This window comes from Mesoplodon densirostris, chromosome 16, assembly GCF_025265405.1.
Source record: "Mesoplodon densirostris isolate mMesDen1 chromosome 16, mMesDen1 primary haplotype, whole genome shotgun sequence".
NCBI lineage: Eukaryota > Metazoa > Chordata > Mammalia > Artiodactyla > Ziphiidae > Mesoplodon > Mesoplodon densirostris.
Window position 1 is genome coordinate 45,496,034 of NC_082676.1, and position 15,592 is coordinate 45,511,625.

At 57.4% G+C, this 15,592-nt stretch overlaps 2 protein-coding genes across 11 annotated transcripts; both read left to right on the top strand.

Annotated features, from left to right (window-relative positions):
* Positions 1-1,439: 1,439 nt before the first annotated feature.
* On the top strand, positions 1,440-9,374 carry SPNS1 (SPNS lysolipid transporter 1, lysophospholipid). 10 transcript variants are annotated; one of them, XM_060077734.1, is made up of 13 exons: positions 1,440-1,544; positions 1,793-2,083; positions 2,182-2,247; positions 4,021-4,157; positions 5,308-5,459; positions 5,556-5,622; positions 6,432-6,577; positions 6,884-7,039; positions 7,326-7,515; positions 7,876-7,941; positions 8,213-8,311; positions 8,605-8,776; positions 9,036-9,374. In XM_060077734.1, exons 1-13 carry the CDS (start codon positions 1,523-1,525, stop codon positions 9,128-9,130), a joined length of 1,659 nt encoding a protein of 552 aa, XP_059933717.1. In that variant the 5' UTR covers positions 1,440-1,522; the 3' UTR covers positions 9,131-9,374. The 10 variants fall into 10 exon arrangements, with proteins under 10 accessions (XP_059933717.1, XP_059933719.1, XP_059933718.1 ...); XM_060077736.1 differs by having other exon boundaries at positions 1,444-1,544; positions 1,879-2,083; XM_060077735.1 differs by having other exon boundaries at positions 1,444-1,527.
* An 897-nt stretch (positions 9,375-10,271) lies between these two features.
* On the top strand, positions 10,272-13,965 carry LAT (linker for activation of T cells). The gene is made up of 10 exons (XM_060078651.1): positions 10,272-10,374; positions 10,551-10,578; positions 10,704-10,738; positions 11,005-11,074; positions 11,208-11,272; positions 11,365-11,542; positions 11,614-11,708; positions 13,335-13,397; positions 13,598-13,660; positions 13,763-13,965. The coding sequence occupies exons 1-10, from the start codon at positions 10,272-10,274 to the stop codon at positions 13,828-13,830; spliced, it is 768 nt and encodes a 255-aa protein (XP_059934634.1). The 3' UTR covers positions 13,831-13,965.
* Positions 13,966-15,592: the final 1,627 nt, after the last annotated feature.

Sequence of the window (15,592 nt, forward strand, 5' to 3'; positions counted from 1 at the left end):
ATGCTTTGCAAATACTTCCTTCCAATCAGTGGCTTGTCTTTTCATTTCACAGGTGCACCTTTTGCATGCAAAAGCCCCTTCAGATAAGCTCTATGAGGTTAGGTAAATCTGCAGTTGCCTGACACCCAGCACAATGTCAGGCATATAGTAGCTGCTCAATAGTACTGAGGAAATTCAGTGACTACAATCTGAAATTCCTCTCCATCTCTTTCCTTTAGACCCTAAAGGGAGACCAGGCTTAAGGTTCTGACACGTGAAGTACTCCTGGGGCAATGCCAAGCAGGGCAGTGACTCAAGAGTTTCTGATAAGGCCTCTTGCGGGGGTCCCAAGACCATGAGACTGTAGAATTTCGGCAGAGGGACTTAAGAGGTCTGGTTGGAAGAGGGGTCTTGAAGCTGCCTTTTCAAAGAACTACACTAACTTTACCTAGAGTGTATGTTTATTAGCTGTAGCTTGGCGATTGGGGCGGCGAGGCACTCAGGAACCAAGCTGTTTTGGTGCCAGGGCTCTGTGGTCTTCGAGCCCCGTGCATGGCTAGGAGTCTCCTTAGCCCCTGCCTGTTCCAAGTGAGACCATCAGAGGGCGCAAGTTGCAGGTGAGGAAAAACTGGCTCCAGACGCGGCCGGTGGGGTCTGGGGACACTTTCTTAAACGACTGCAGGGAAAGCTCAGCTGGGTTGGGGAATCCGAAAGGTAGGGACGGGGGCCACTGTTCACCATTCATTCATTCATCCAACACTTACTGAGCACATATGAAGCCCCAACCGGACACCGTGGGGAAGAGAGTAAGAACTATCAGTTGGGACTTCCCTGATGGCGCGGTGGTTAAGAATCCGCCTGCCAATGCAGGGGACACGGGTTCGATCCCTGGTCTGGGAAGATCCCACATGCCATGGAGCAACTAAGCCCGTGCGCCACAACTACTGAGCCTGCGCTCTAGAGCCTGCGAGCCACAACTACTGAGCCAGTGCTCCTGAACAAGAGAAGCCACTGCAATGAGAAGCTCGCTCACCGCAATGAAGAGGGGCGCCCGCTCGCTGCAACTAGAGAAAGCCTGCGCGCAGCAACGAAGACCCAACGCAGCCAAAAAATACATATAAATAAATTAAAAAAAACACAACTCTCTGTTGGCACGTTTAGAGATATTTACAGTACTGCTGTATTTCCAGAATCTTTTAAGTTTCCATTATCTCTTTTGATCTCGTTCAGTAAGAAGTTTGCCAAGCAGCGTCGCAGATAAGGAAGCCGAGATTCAGAGTGGGAGGGATTGCAACAGTTCACCCAGACACCTTTAAGTCGGCTGTCGCGGCGGGAACGCAGCCGACGACCGTGGCGACCGGCCACAGTCACGTGACGCGGGAACGTCGGCAAACCTGCAGGGGCGCGCGCGGCTTCCGTAGTCGCGTCAGGGGTTGGCCCACAGTGGCGTCCACCGCCCCCGCCCCTGCTCCAGTGTCACATGACCGGCTCTTAGACAACATGGTGGTGGCGGTGGTGCGGCGCCGGGGCTGACCAACCGCGAATGCGGTGGGCTCCTACCCGGGGTGAGGGGTGGCCTCAACCGGGAGGGGGCGGGGGATCGGACTCTCCTCAACCCGTTCCTGTCTCTGATCTCACCGGAGTTCCACTCGTCCCTCCGCGCGGTGTGTCTGCCGGGGCGGGGACGCATGATAGAGCCCGGGTTCCATCCCCCGTGCTCTGTGCTTCGGGGCAAGCTCCTCTCGGTGTCCGAGCGCACCTCCCTCGCCTGGGTTCCCTCCATTCTCCTTTCTCCAGCCTCCTCCCCTCGCAGGTGGGATCGTCGGTGGGACCGTAGCGCGGGCGGGCGCGGCCCCCGAGACCATGTCCGGGTCCGACACCGCGCCCTTCCTCAGCCAGGCGGATGACACGGACGACGGGCCTGCGCCCGGCACCCCGGGGTTGCCTGGGTCCATGGGGAACCCGAAGTCCGAGGATCCCGAAGTCCCAGACCGGGAGGGACTGCAGCGCATCACGGGCTTGTCTTCGGGCCGTTCGGCTCTCATAGTGGCCGTGCTGTGCTACATCAACCTCCTTAACTACATGGACCGCTTCACCGTGGCTGGTACTGACTTCTGGGAGAAAGTTAGAAAGGGGGATGGGAGCGGGGTCCCGAAGGTGGGGCTGCCTCGGCCAGCCCATCCTGAGTTTTCTCCTTCCCAGGCGTCCTTCCGGACATTGAGCAGTTTTTCGACATCGGAGACAGTAGCTCCGGCCTTATCCAGACGGGTGAGTGGAGGCCCCTCCTGGGCACACAGCGCCTCTTCTTTCTGTTCTACCCCAGTTGGGGCCACACGCTGGCATGCCTGGGGCCGTATTTTTGGGAGGTCCGGTGGCCGAGCTAGGGGAGGAGATGGCCATGGCTCTGCCCTGAGGCTGTCCTGTTCGATTAGGACACCACATTTAAAGACATTTAAAGAGGGAGTCAGTTTTGTATAACGGTTAAGACAGACCTGGGTTTATATACCAGCTTTTCACTTAATGTGATGGTAGGCAAGGCCCTCAACCTCTCTAAGCCTCACTTTCCTTGTGTGTGAGCCGGAACTAGTAATAACCCCGGCTCACCTCATAGGGCTGATGTGAGGATTAAATGAGATAATGCCTGTGAAGTGCATAGTACAGTATTGGAAAATGGTAGGCACCCAGTAAATAATGGCAGAAGAGGGTGTCTAGAAGGGGAAGAGGTGAGTTTTACTTGTTCGGAACTTTGGGATTTATGGGAAAGGCAAAGCCAAGGCCAAGTCCTATTTTCCTTCCTTCCCTCCTTCCTTCATTTCTGAGCACCTACCATGTGCTAGGCCCTGGAGGAAGTACTGATAACATCCAAAGAATTTGGCAAGACGTTTTACACCCATTGTCTTCTAATCCTTTATCAGCCAAGGAGTTATTATTCTTGTTTTATAGAGAAAGTAGGTAGTATCATCTACATTTTTATAAAGAAACTGAGGCTTGGAGAGGAGTTAAGACTTGCCTAGGGTCACACAACAAGTTCGAGGCAGAAGAGGAGTTTGAAACCAGGTCTTGCAGTGTTCTTTGCTCCACCCCAGACCACCAAGGAACTGGAGTTATTTAAGCCAAAGTTTAATGGAATGAGAATGGGATCGTAGGTCCAGGTCTGCAAAGCTCTAAAGAGTTGTTGAGTTAGAGAAGAAGTAGGTCTGGGACTTCCCTGGCAGTCCAGTGATTAAGACTCTGTGCTCCCAATGCAGGGGGCGGGGGTTCAATCCCTGGTCCGGTAACTAAGATCCCACATGCCCCGTGGCTCAGCCAAAAAAAAAAAAAAAAAAAACAGGTCTTTCTCGGCAACGCTCTTCACGTTTTCATTCAACACACGTTTGTTGAGCATCTGTTTTGTGCTCGGCAGTGTGTTAAGTGATGGAGACACAGTCATGGCCAATACAGTCCTTGTCTTCCTGGAGCCAACATTTTGCTGTGCATGAGGCGGGCAACAGTCCCTGAAAACCTAAACTAATAATGAGCTAATTTTCTATAGAAGTAACTGTTACGTGAAAGAAGACAGAGTAGCTGTGATAGAGAGAGACTGGATATGTGGTGGTTGGGAAGGTTTCTGAGCTGAGGGTGAAGGAGCTGAGGTTGTGGAGCTCAGGGGAGAGGAGAGACAGTTCCAGATAGAGAGGACAGCAGGTACCCAAAGCCTTAAGGTGGTATTGAACTTGGCAGTTGGGCCATTGGGGTACAGAGAGGGAAAGTGGATAAGCATGAAGTTGGAGGGGTAGGGAGAGGCTAGATCAGATAGGTGCATTGCAGACCAGGGTATGGAGGAAGGGACGAGTCAGCTGGGCCACCCATTCTACAATGGAAGATCTGAAGAACATTGGAGATGGAGCTGGACAACTACTACCTTCCCCCATTCCCGCTTGCAGGAAGCTCTGATAGTTTCAGGGTTGGGTGTTATTCCTGTGCCCCTTCGCCCTCCCTGAGCTGGTTTGGGGGTGGGGTAGGGGTACTGGGGCTGGGCTGTGACTCTCTGCTTCCCCCCAGTGTTCATCTCCAGTTACATGGTGTTGGCACCTGTGTTTGGCTACCTGGGTGACAGGTACAATCGGAAGTATCTCATGTGCGGGGGCATTGCCTTCTGGTCCCTGGTGACACTGGGGTCGTCCTTCATCCCCAGAGAGGTGAGGTCCCACACTGGCTCCTGCTTCTGCCCTCCCCCCCTGCCCTCTCCTCCCCCCACCCTGACTCCCCCATCAGTCTTTGCTGCTGCTCTTTGGAGTCGTTGCAGACTGGGCCCGGGGAACTTGTGCGGTTCCCTTGGTCCATGCCGTCTTCTGTTCCCTGCTTGCCTGAGTTATCTGCCCACCCCATCCTCTCCCCTTTTCTTCCAGAACCTTCTTCTGTCCATCATCCCCTCCTTCCACTGCACACCTAAACACACACATTTCTCTATCACAGGAAAGGCCTTACCAGGACTGCCCTCTGTCCGTCTTCCTTCTCCTAGTCAGACTTCCGCAGAGGGAAGCTCCAGTCTGGGTGAAGGAGCAGCTAGGGCGAGGCTCTCACTTTGCCTGCACTTCCTCTCCTCCCGCTCCCCGCTTGAGCACTGCTGGCGAACCTGCCCCCGTCCCTCCGTTGCCAAAGTCAACAGTACCCTCTCAGTTGGTGGCTGTAGCTCCTACTTCCTAGTCCTGTTCTCGCTGGATCTCCTGGGAGCCTCTGGTTCTGTTGACCCACTTCTTCCTTCCGAAAACTCTCTCCTAACTTCTGTGATGTCCTCTTCTGCTTTTCGTCCTGCCTCCCTGGCTGTTGCTTCTTTGCTCCTTTGAAATCACCTCTGTCTGTTCTCACTTTCCGCCCTGGGACTCTGTCTCCTCAGCCCCAGACACTACACACTCTCCTTGGGTGATCGTGCCTTGTTCTTAGCTTTGGTGTCTCTGATAGACAAACAAACCCCCGCCTAAGATCACTATTCACTGTTGGGGTGTCTTAGATGGCTTGGACAAGATAGAGATAAAGATCTATTTCGTACCTACTGGGTGCAAGGTAATGAAAAGACCTTTTGTTGTCCAGTTCTCACAATAGGTATGTGAACAAGTTGTTATTATCCCCCTTTTGCAGATAAGGAAACTGAGGCTCAGAGAGGTTAAGTTGCTTTCTCAGAGTCACAGCTAGTAAGTAGTGGAGCCAAGATTCAAGCTCAGGTCGGTTTGATTCTAAAACCCAGGCCTCTCCTGCCATCCCTGCCACCGCTTCAGAGCTGGCTGGTGAGGGAGGCTGGAAGGCTGGCTGCAGGGCGGGGTGCCACCTGCCCCATATCTCGTTCCCCAGCGATTCTGGCTGCTCCTCCTGACCCGGGGCCTGGTGGGGGTAGGGGAGGCCAGTTACTCCACCATCGCACCCACCCTCATCGCTGACCTCTTCGTGGCAGACCAGCGGAGTCGGATGCTCAGCGTGTTCTACTTTGCCATCCCTGTGGGCAGGTGAGTGGACCTCGGGCCTGGTGGGGAGGCAGAAGGGCCTTGCCTGGAACGGGACTGACCAGCCGTCTCTTCTCCTCCCCCACCCCCTTCCCACAGTGGTCTGGGTTACATTGCAGGCTCCAAAGTGAAGGATGTGGCCGGGGATTGGCACTGGGCTCTGCGGGTGAGTCGGGTCACAGCCTGGGGAAAGGTTAGCAGTGCACTCACTGATTCCCCCTTTCTGCCGTCAGACACCCACTTTTGAAGGCAGTGCTCACTCTGCCAAGCCTACAGGCAGCCTAGCTGCCCTCACTGCGAAGCCACGTGCTGGGTAAAACTCTCGATTGCAGGTGATGGAAGCCCATTGTACGACTGTAAGCCCCCAAATGGGACTGTATCGGCTCTCATAATGGAAAGTCCCAGGGTGAGCTTCAGGTAAAGCTGGATGCAGGACTCCCACAGTGTCACAGGAATTTGCTCATCCTTCTCTCAGCTCTACTTTCCTCTGTTATCTTCCTTCTCAAGCACGTGAAAGCTCCACATGTTTATCTTCCTGTTTAGAAACTTCAGCGCCCCGGATCCTTGAGCAGTAGTCCTGGATGGTGTCTGATTAGATGCATGTGGGTCACGTGCTGGCACTGACTCAATCACTGAGGCCTGGGAGGTTTAACATTACTCTTGGCCAAGTCTGGGTTACAAGCCCCACCCTCTTTGAACCACATGGGTTGAGAGAAATGGGGGGAGTGGTTTCCCAAAAGAAAATTAGGGTGCTGTTGCTGAAGAGGGAGCAGTTAGGCTTGCAGAAACAGAAACACTTCCTAGTGGCAGTCACCCCCTCCCCTCAACCACAGGTTCAGCTTCCTTGAGCAGGCACTCACTGGGTGTTTGAGGTCTTGGGGCCTGAGTTGCTTTTATACACCCTCACTTTCTCTCAGCCCCCAGGGTTGAGTGTCTCCACGTCTGTGCCTTTCTTGAAGCCCACTCTTTCCCCAGGTGACACCAGGTCTAGGAGTGTTAGCTGTTGTGCTGCTGTTCCTGGTAGTACGGGAGCCACCAAGGGGAGCTGTGGAGCGCCACTCAGACTCACCACCCCTGAACCCCACCTCGTGGTGGGCAGATCTGAGGGCTCTGGCAAGAAAGTGAGTTCAGTTCCATCCTAACCCAACATCCGAGGCCCCCAGGGAGGCCCTGAGGTCTAGTTTGAGATTTACATGGGTGCGGTCTTTGCTCTGTTTTCTGTCAGCTGGCCCTACCCTAAGGCCAGGAATTCTGTCACCACCGCCCCCTTATGGCAGCTGCTTGAATTACAGGCCCAGATCCTGGAAGCCAGTACAGCCTCCAGACTCAGTGCCCTGACTATTAAAATAAGCCAGAGAGGGAGAAGAGAGGTCTCTGACACCGATACCTCACTGGAGTCTAACTTCCTTCCTCCTAATTGTCTGCAGTCCTAGTTTCATCCTGTCTTCCCTTGGTTTCACTGCTGTGGCCTTTGTCACGGGCTCCCTGGCTCTTTGGGCTCCTGCTTTCTTGCTGCGTTCCCGTGTGGTCTTGGGGGAGACCCCCCCCTGCCTTCCTGGAGACTCCTGCTCTTCCTCTGACAGGTACCCAGATGGGGTATGGTCTGGGTGGCCCTGCAGGTGGCAGGGGATGAAGTGGAGAGAGTCTGTGATTCAGACTCAGGCAAGGAGAGTGTGAATCCTGACTCCACAAGCTACTTCCTCTCCCAGAGTCTCAGTTTCCTAGTCTGGGAATAGGTGCCTTCCTCTTGTGAACCATGGGGTGCTGTGCCTGGACAGACCTGGGTTGTGAGGGTGGCCGGGATGGACGATCGTCCTCTCTGGGCCATGGGGGTGAGGCTAGCCCCCTTGCCCCTCCCCTTCCTCCCAGCCTCATCTTTGGGCTCATCACCTGCCTCACCGGGGTCCTGGGTGTGGGCCTGGGCGTGGAGATCAGCCGCCGGCTCCGCCGCTCCAACCCACGGGCTGACCCGCTGGTTTGTGCTGCTGGCCTCCTGGGCTCTTCACCCTTCCTCTTCCTGTCCCTCGCCTGCGCCCGTGGTAGCATCGTGGCCACCTATGTGAGTAGCCAGCAGGTGTCTAAGGGGGTGTTCTGGGTCCAGGGTGGAGGAATGGTGCACTGGGGCAGGACGAGGGTCAGAGCCAACTCTGGAGCGGGAATGCCTGGGTTTGAATCTCAGCTCTGGCCATTCTTAGCTGTGTGACATTGGGCAAGTGACTTAACCTCTCTGTGCTCAGTTTCATCTTCTGTAAAATGGGAATAATAGTAGCAACTGTCTCCTGGGGGTGTTGTGAGGGTTAAATGAGTTAATAGATGGGCCTGGTACCTAGTGAACCCTCCATGTGTTTGCTCTTCTTGTGATGACACCAATGCCCCACCCCTGTTCCCCCTCCTTCACCGCCTACCTCCCATCCCCCAGATTTTCATTTTTATTGGAGAGACACTGCTGTCCATGAACTGGGCCATTGTGGCTGACATTCTGCTGGTGAGTAGGTGGCCCAGGGTTACCCCAGAGGCTGATGGGAGCAGGGAGTGGGGGCAGGGGACCTCACTTGCCTTGAACTGTGACCTTCACCCCTTCTTCAAAACCCAGCCCTGGACTGACTTCAGAGTCCAACCCCAGGTGGGCCTGTAGCCCGGGCCTGCCCTGCCCTTCACCCCAGCCACACCTCTGAGCTGGGGTTCACCTGACCTCAGCCAAGGCTGAGCCTTGGCCCCGTCCCCGCCCTCTGCCTCCTGCCCCTCTTTCCTCCCAGTACGTGGTGATCCCCACACGACGCTCCACCGCTGAAGCCTTTCAGATTGTGCTGTCCCACCTGCTGGGTGACGCTGGGAGCCCCTACCTGATTGGCTTGGTGAGCACGGCCCCTTGGCTGGGCCTGGGGTGGGGCTCGGGGGACCCCACATTCCCAGTACCGGCTGGTGGCCAGTGGCCTGAGCACAGGCCAGATTAGAGGGTCTCACCCTAGTGAGGCATCTGAGTCCCCTCTGCCAGACACCCTTCACCTCAGAGGCTCAGCTGGGTGGGCACGATTTTGTCTTGGCAGATTTCCACCGGTAAGGTCCAGGCCTAAGTCTTCTTCATTCTTCTGGAGTTCAGGGGCTTCCTCTCCGTTCTCCTGACTTTTCTTTCCTTGTCTACCCGCAGATCTCCGACCGCCTCCGCCAGGGCTGGCCCCCCTCCTTCTTGTCTGAGTTCCGGGCCCTGCAGTTCTCGCTCATGCTGTGTGCCTTCGTGGGGGCGCTGGGCGGCGCGGCCTTCCTGGGCGCTGCCATCTTCATTGAGGGCGACCGCCGGCGGGCCCAGCTGCATGTGCAGGGTCGGTCGGGCCTCCCCGCTGTCTGTCCACAGCTCCTTGCCTAACTTCATGATGCTGTCTGCTTGTCCATCCGTCCGCCCACCCAGCCCCGTGTCCCTGGCAGCCCTCCTCTCCCTCGGCCTCGGGTTTCCCTGTCCCACGAGCTGATGCCCCACTGTGTGGCTGTGCTGCCCCATCCATTTGCCAGTGGCGGTTTGTCCCCTCCCTGGCCCTGTGTCTGTCTGTCCATCCAGCCCTGGCTCTGATCCCTCCCCGATAGGTCTGTTGCGTGAGGCCGGGCCTGCTGATGACCGCATCGTGGTGCCCCAGAGAGGCCGCTCCACCCGGGTCCCCGTGTCCAGCGTGCTCATCTGAGGGGTCACCGCTTGCTACCTGCACATCTACCACAGCTGGCCCTGGGCCCACCCCAGGAGGTGCCCGGGCCCAAATCCTCAGCCGGCCCATTTTCTAGGAGGGGCCTTGGGCCATGTTCCGGCTCCCAGACACTACACAGGTGGCCAAGAGGGGATTCTGGGGGTCCGGGAGGAGGATCCCCTGCCACTGGAGCAGCCCCAGGGGCTCGGTGCTATTTGTAACTGAATAAAGTTTGTAGCCAGACCCCAAGTGCCTGCTGGAGTCTCTCTGGGTGCTAGTGACCTCTGGATTGCAGGGGATGCCCCCTCTCTAGTCCCAGGTTCCCAGTGGCCGTTGGGTCACTCCTGCGGGCCCTTGGGCAAATCCCTGCCCTTCTGGGCCAGTGAATGAGGGGGCGGAGTGAGCTGGCTTGGTGTGACCGGGAGTCGCTCACACCCACGTCTCCCCAAGAGCCTGCCCTTCTTGGCAGGCCGGCCAGGGTGAGGTGGGGTGGGCACGCCCTGGGCCCCTCGGAATTCCCGGTGTGAGGGCCTCCCTCCCTGCTGCCTTCTTGAGCCACGCTGTGGAGGGCATGGCAGCTGGCTGGCCTGCAAGTATCTTTTCCTCCTCCCACTGGTCTGAGTTGCCCCTTGTCCCGGGGCCCAGCAGACCCTTCCTGAGGGCCCGGGGCGGCTCCTGAGGCCGTCTCCTCCCCCTCCCCACTGGCTGGGTGGGTGTAGGAAGGGGGAGGGTGCAGCCAGCTGAGCCCCGATGATTTCCTGCCCTCACCCGGCGCTCACCACAGCTTCCTGCCGCAGGCAGGCAGGCAGGCGCTGAGGAGAGGCAGGCGCCGAGCCCAGGGGCAGGTAGGGCTGAGGCACAGGGTCTGTGTAGGGGTGGCTGGCGCCCCAGACTCCAGGCCAGGGCCTGACAGCCCTGGGTTCAAGGCTCTTCCAGAGCCCTCGCTGACGCCCGCTGAGCCCACTGAGGGGAGGAGACCCGGGGAGCCCCCGAGGAGGGCGCAGCTGCCCCCCAACTAGGCTCCCAGCCTGGTGCCTGCTCGGCCCCTGTACCCTTTCTGGCCTGGCCCTTGCCCTGCTGCTGCTCCGTCCCCGAAGGGCGTGCAGCGAGCAGCCAGGCCCGGCGCGAGCGCTCCCCGCAGATGGAGGCAGGCGGCCTGGTCCTCTTTCTGCTGGGCCTCCTGCTGCTTCCTCTCTTGGCCGTGCTGCTGATGGCATTGTGCGTGCGCTGCCGAGAGCTGCCAGGTGAGCGGGTGCTGGTGGGGTGTCCAGATGCTCAGACACGCCGACAGGGATCCTCACCCCACGCCCCAACTCCTTTGTCCCTCTTTAACTCCTTCGAGTTGCTGAGAGCCCTGTACTCCATCACCCTCTGCCCTCGTCGCCCCCTTTTCCTGCCTCATGCGCCCTCTCTTCCCCAGGCTCATACGACACTGCTGCCCCCGATGGGTGAGTCTGCCCCGTCCGCCCTGGGTGTCTCCCTCAATACCCCATGCAGGGCTGGGCCCCAGGGGACTGAGATGGGGTCTGGGGCCTCTCCCAGCTGCTTACCCAAGCTGTGTCTCTCCTGCTAGTTTGACCCCAAGTAGCATCGTGGTCAAACCGCCTCGTGAGTACATGGAGGGTCCCCTTCCTTGGATGCGGGGGGAGCGTCTCCTGGCGTGGGTGGGAGAGCGTGTGCCTTCGTTCAGTTTCCCCCTGTGGCTGCCCACATGGCCTTGACCTGAGCTGGGGGTGGGGAGGGAGATGGGTGCCCCCCTCCCAGACCTGTCCAGGGCACAGGGGTGTCGGGGGTTAGTCTGCCCTTCGAGGCCTCGTCCAGGGTAGGGGCGTGAGCTTTGGAGTCATTCCTTCAGCTTGGTCCTGTGTCCTCAGCCACACTCGCCTCCTGGCCACCAGCCACTTCCTACCTGCTCCAGAGCCAGCCAGACCTGCTCCCCATCCCGTAAGTGGCCGCTTCCCCTCCAAATCCCCCTTTTTACCCCCTCACCTGCTTGGATTGGGGGCCTCTTTCCCTGTTGCAATCCCTCTTGCCCCAGAGCCCCACCCCAGCCTGTCCTCTGACCTTTGATTCCCAGGAGATCCCCACAGCCCCCTGGAGGCTCCCACTGCATGCCGTCTTCCCAGCAGGACTCAGATGGTGGTAAGCATGGAGCCCGGCCAGTGGGGCTGGGGTCGGGCAGAGGACAGGCCCCTCTGAGCTGGCTCAGTCTCCCTCTCCCGCTCTCTCTGCAGCCAACAGTGTGGCCAGCTACGAGAATGAGGGTGCATCAGAGACCCCGGCGGCCCTGGTTGGGAGGAGGCTGGGGCCTGTCCTGGGCTCTGCTGACCCTGTGTCGTTACCCACCCCAGAGGCAGTCTGTGAGGACGCAGACGAAGATGAGGATGAGGAAGACTATCCCGAGCGCTACTTGTGAGTGGCCAGGCGGGAGGTGGGAGCTGAGGCTGGGGCTCCTTGCTCACCCGCTCCTTGACTTCCCTCAGGGTCGTGCTTCCTGACAGCGTCCCGGCCACTGGCGCCACCGTCCCACCAGCTCCTGTGTCCAGCAACCCTGGCCTCCGAGATAGCGCCTTCTCCAGTGAGTCGGCCATCTGACCACTCCCCGCCCCTCTGTGCTGCGGCCCCTCGGCTCTTCCCTCTCCTCCTGGATGTTTGCTCCCCCTCCATTTTCTCTCTTCTCTCTTTCTAGCACTTCTGTCCTTCAGATAGGGGGACTTCCGGCTCCGATCGTCTGATTTCCTTACCTTTTCTCTTCTCTTCCCTCCTTTTCTTTTGCTTTTATTGTCTGCAAGATTTCCTTGACTTTATTCTTCTTTTGACTCTATGCTTTCATTTTGTCTTTCTTGTCCAAAAGCCCTTTCTTCATCTCTGAATGTTCCTTTTTCATAGCCTCCTATCTTGTTTCACAAAGGCAATATCATCTCGTAAATCTCTAAGGGTATTGATTATAGGTCATCTTTTTGGGGTTTCTTTGGGAAGTTTTCTTCTGCTTCCTGTGTTGTTCCAGTTTCCTTTGGGCTGCTTTTCTCTCTTCGTTTTGGTTTCATCCCGCCTGTTGGAGGCTTTTCTCAGTGTCTTGTGATCTTCAGTGTTCCGTTCCTCTCCTTTCTCTCTATACTTGCTCTGGGTCTTGACTTCCACACCCTGGCTTCATGTGCCATCCTGATTCTCAACTCATGGCCTCTCTCTTGAGCCCCAGACCATCTGTCCAAGTGCTTATTTTCATTCATTCATTCACTCATTCAGTCATCCGTCATATTTACTGGGTGCCCCGATATAATCACATCTAATGAGGTAGAGTTGTGATTAAAACAGCTAACATTATTGAGGGCCTACTACCTGCCCTACTAAGAGTTTTATGTGTATTAACTTATTAATATTAAACCTCACAATTCCCAGGGGCTTTTGAGCCTGTCCCTTCCCCTCCTGCCCCTCACTTGTCCCATCTGTACAGTGATTTGTTTATTTAACAGAAACTTTACAGCACTTACTGTATGACAGGCCTTATTTTAATTCACCGTTTTCACAACACCCCTGTGTGGTGGGTACCGTTCCTCACCCTATTTTACAGATGAGAAAACTGAGGCCCAGAGTGGTTAGGTAGCTTGCCTGAGGTTACACAGTTAGTTAATGCTGGAGCTGGACTTGAACCTGGGCAGTCTGACTCCGAAGCCTGCCTTGTCCACATCCTCAGGGAGAAATAAGTCAACACATGAAATAATGTGTCGTCGATGGCGCTAGGCGCTAGGAAGGGACAAGGACAGGAGAGGGGGGTCAGGGCGGGCCTGGCTGAGGAAGAGGGGCCAGCGGGGCTGATGGCACCTCTGACTCGGCCCCGCCCCGCGTGTTGTTTCCTTCCGCACACGTGTCGCCCAGCCCCACCACCCCGAGCCGCTCCCCGTCCCTGCTCCCCCGCCTGGGGGACGTGCTGGGGGCTGCTGTCTCTCCTCCCACAATTCCGTTTCCCCTAATCAATTCTGGTCAAGTTGTCCTACTTCTCTCCATCGCCACCCGCGTCGCAGGTCCGGACTGCCCTCCCTGCCTCCCTCTGGGGCCAACAGTGGGGATGGTCTCTGGGGGTCTGCGTGTAGGAGTCTCGGGCTGGTTATGTCGAAAGTCTTTGGGGGCTGCGGTTGGGAGCCTCTGGGTGTCTGCCTCGGGGGGCCTGGGTAACAGTGCGTGGGCGTCAATGCTTTTCCTGCAGTGGAGTCGGAGGATAGTTACGTGAATGTCCTTGAGAGTGAGGAGAGCGCGGATGCGTCTCTGGGTGAGTGGCTGGGGTCTGCCCTCCCTCCTCGCTCTCGCGCCCCCCACCCCATCCTCACTCTCATTCCGGCCTTGAGGGTGCCCACCGCCCTCTCTTTGGCTCCCTCACCCTCTGCCTGGGTGTCCTCCTCCTCTCTCACCCTCAGTGTGGCCTGCCCCCCTTTCGGTACGGCCGTCCCTCCTTCTGACCTGTCCCCACAGATGGGAGCCGAGAGTACGTGAACGTGTCCCAGGAGCTGACGCCCGTGGCAAGGACCAAGCCTGGTGTGTGTCGGGGGAGGTAGGGCAGACGCTGGGGGAGCTGCCTTGAGGAGAGTGGGATGGCCTGTCAGCTGAAGACCAACCTCCCTTCCCTCGCAGCCGCAGCCGGCCAGAGTTCCCAGGAGGTGGAGGATGAGGAAGCTCCAGATTACGAGAATTTCCAGATCCAATGAAGGCCCGTGAGAGGCCTGCCCGGCCTGGCCCTGCCCGGGACCTGCAGGCCCTCCCCGCCCTCCCCGCCCTCTCCTCGCTGAGTCTGGGGCCCCTGTGGCCGCCACCGACCTCCTGACCTTGTACCCCTCCCTCTGTCCCTGTCCTGCTGTGTTTCAGTGGGAGGCCGTGCGGGGTCTGGAGGCAGCCTTGCCTGGGAGTGCTGAGCTGGGCAGCCGGCAGCGGCTCTGTGGGCCCCCACTCGGCACCCCGCCCCGCCTCCAGCCTGACGACAGCCTGAGAACTTTCCTCCTAACTTATTGTCACTTAGGGGTCCCGTCTGTGTGGCCCCAGTACTCTGCACCTTCTGACGCAGCCTGAGAACGAGCTACCCTGGCCCCAGCCCTGCTCTGTAACAGAATAAAGGCTGCTGTGGTCTGTAGTGCTCTTAGCTTTGGGGGGGACCAGTGGGTCGGAGTCAGGGTGAGGGTGGGCTATGTCCGAGGTCCTGAGTGTGTGTGTGTGTGTGTGTGTGTGCGGGCATGTGTGTGCACGTGCACGTGTGTGTGTGTGTGTGTGTGTGTTTATGTGTTTATGGGTCTCCATCCTCGCAGACCCTCTGTGCTCCTGAGGGTCCTGACCAGGTATGTGTGAGTGACTGAACAAAGCCTGGGACACGTCACCTTCTGAGTGAGGCAGTTCTGAGCCCGGCTGCCACTCCTGGGGCTATGGTGCATCTCCTCATGAGATAGTCCTTGGAAGTGGCAGACGACGGCTGAGGTGATGGGAGAACAGGGCGTGGGGAAGCGCTGGGTGGGCATCTAGAGCAAGACCCTTCCCTACTGGCCCCTGGTTTCTCCATCTTTAAAACAAGGGGGTGGACTTAATGACCTCAAAGGGCTTGCTTTTTTTAATTAATTAATTAATTAATTAATTTTTGGGCGCATTGAGTCTTTGTTGCTGCGCATGGGCTTTCTCTAGTTGCGGCGAGCGGGGGCTACTCATTGCGGTGGCTTCTCATTGCGCTGGCTTCTCATTGCGGAGCACGGGCTCTAGAGCGCAGGTTCAGTAGTTGTGGCGCACGGGCCCGGTTGCTCCATGGCATGTGGGATCGTCTCGGACCAGGGCTTGAACCTGTGTCCCCTGCATTGGCAGGCAGATTTTTAACCACTGTGCCACCAGGGAAGTCCCTCAAAGGGCTTTCTTAATTCTTACTTTTTGTAGTTCTTTATAAAACAGAACTTTAAAAATTGTCTAAGCAACTGAAAAAGTTAACGGGCAGCACAGTCCTCTTCGGACTTGACTTACAGATGACTCACCTGGGGGTTTTGCGAAAATGCAGATTCTGATTCAGTCCACTCTGCATTCCTAACGAGCTCCCAAGTGGTTCTACTGCTGCTGCTCCAAGACCCCCCTCTGAGTAGGAGGGTCTGGTGGATACCCTGGTCGTTGGGACTGGCCCCCGTGCGGGCGTGTGACAACCTGGCCAGAGTGAGGCCCAGCGCTGGACATGGGCAAGAAGTGTCAGGAAGGAGAAGCTTTTTTTTTTTTTTTTTTTTTTTTTTTGCGGTACGCGGGCCTCTCACTGTTGTGGCCTCTCCCATTGCAGAGCACAGGCTCCACGCCATGGCTCACGGGTCTAGCTGCTCCGCGGCATGTGGGATCTTCCCGGACCGGGGCACAAACCCGTGTCGCCTGCATCGGCAGGCGGACTCTCAACCACTGCGCCACCAGGGAAGCCCAGGAGAAGCTTTTTGTTCATGGCAGTTGTGAAGCTGGGAGAAC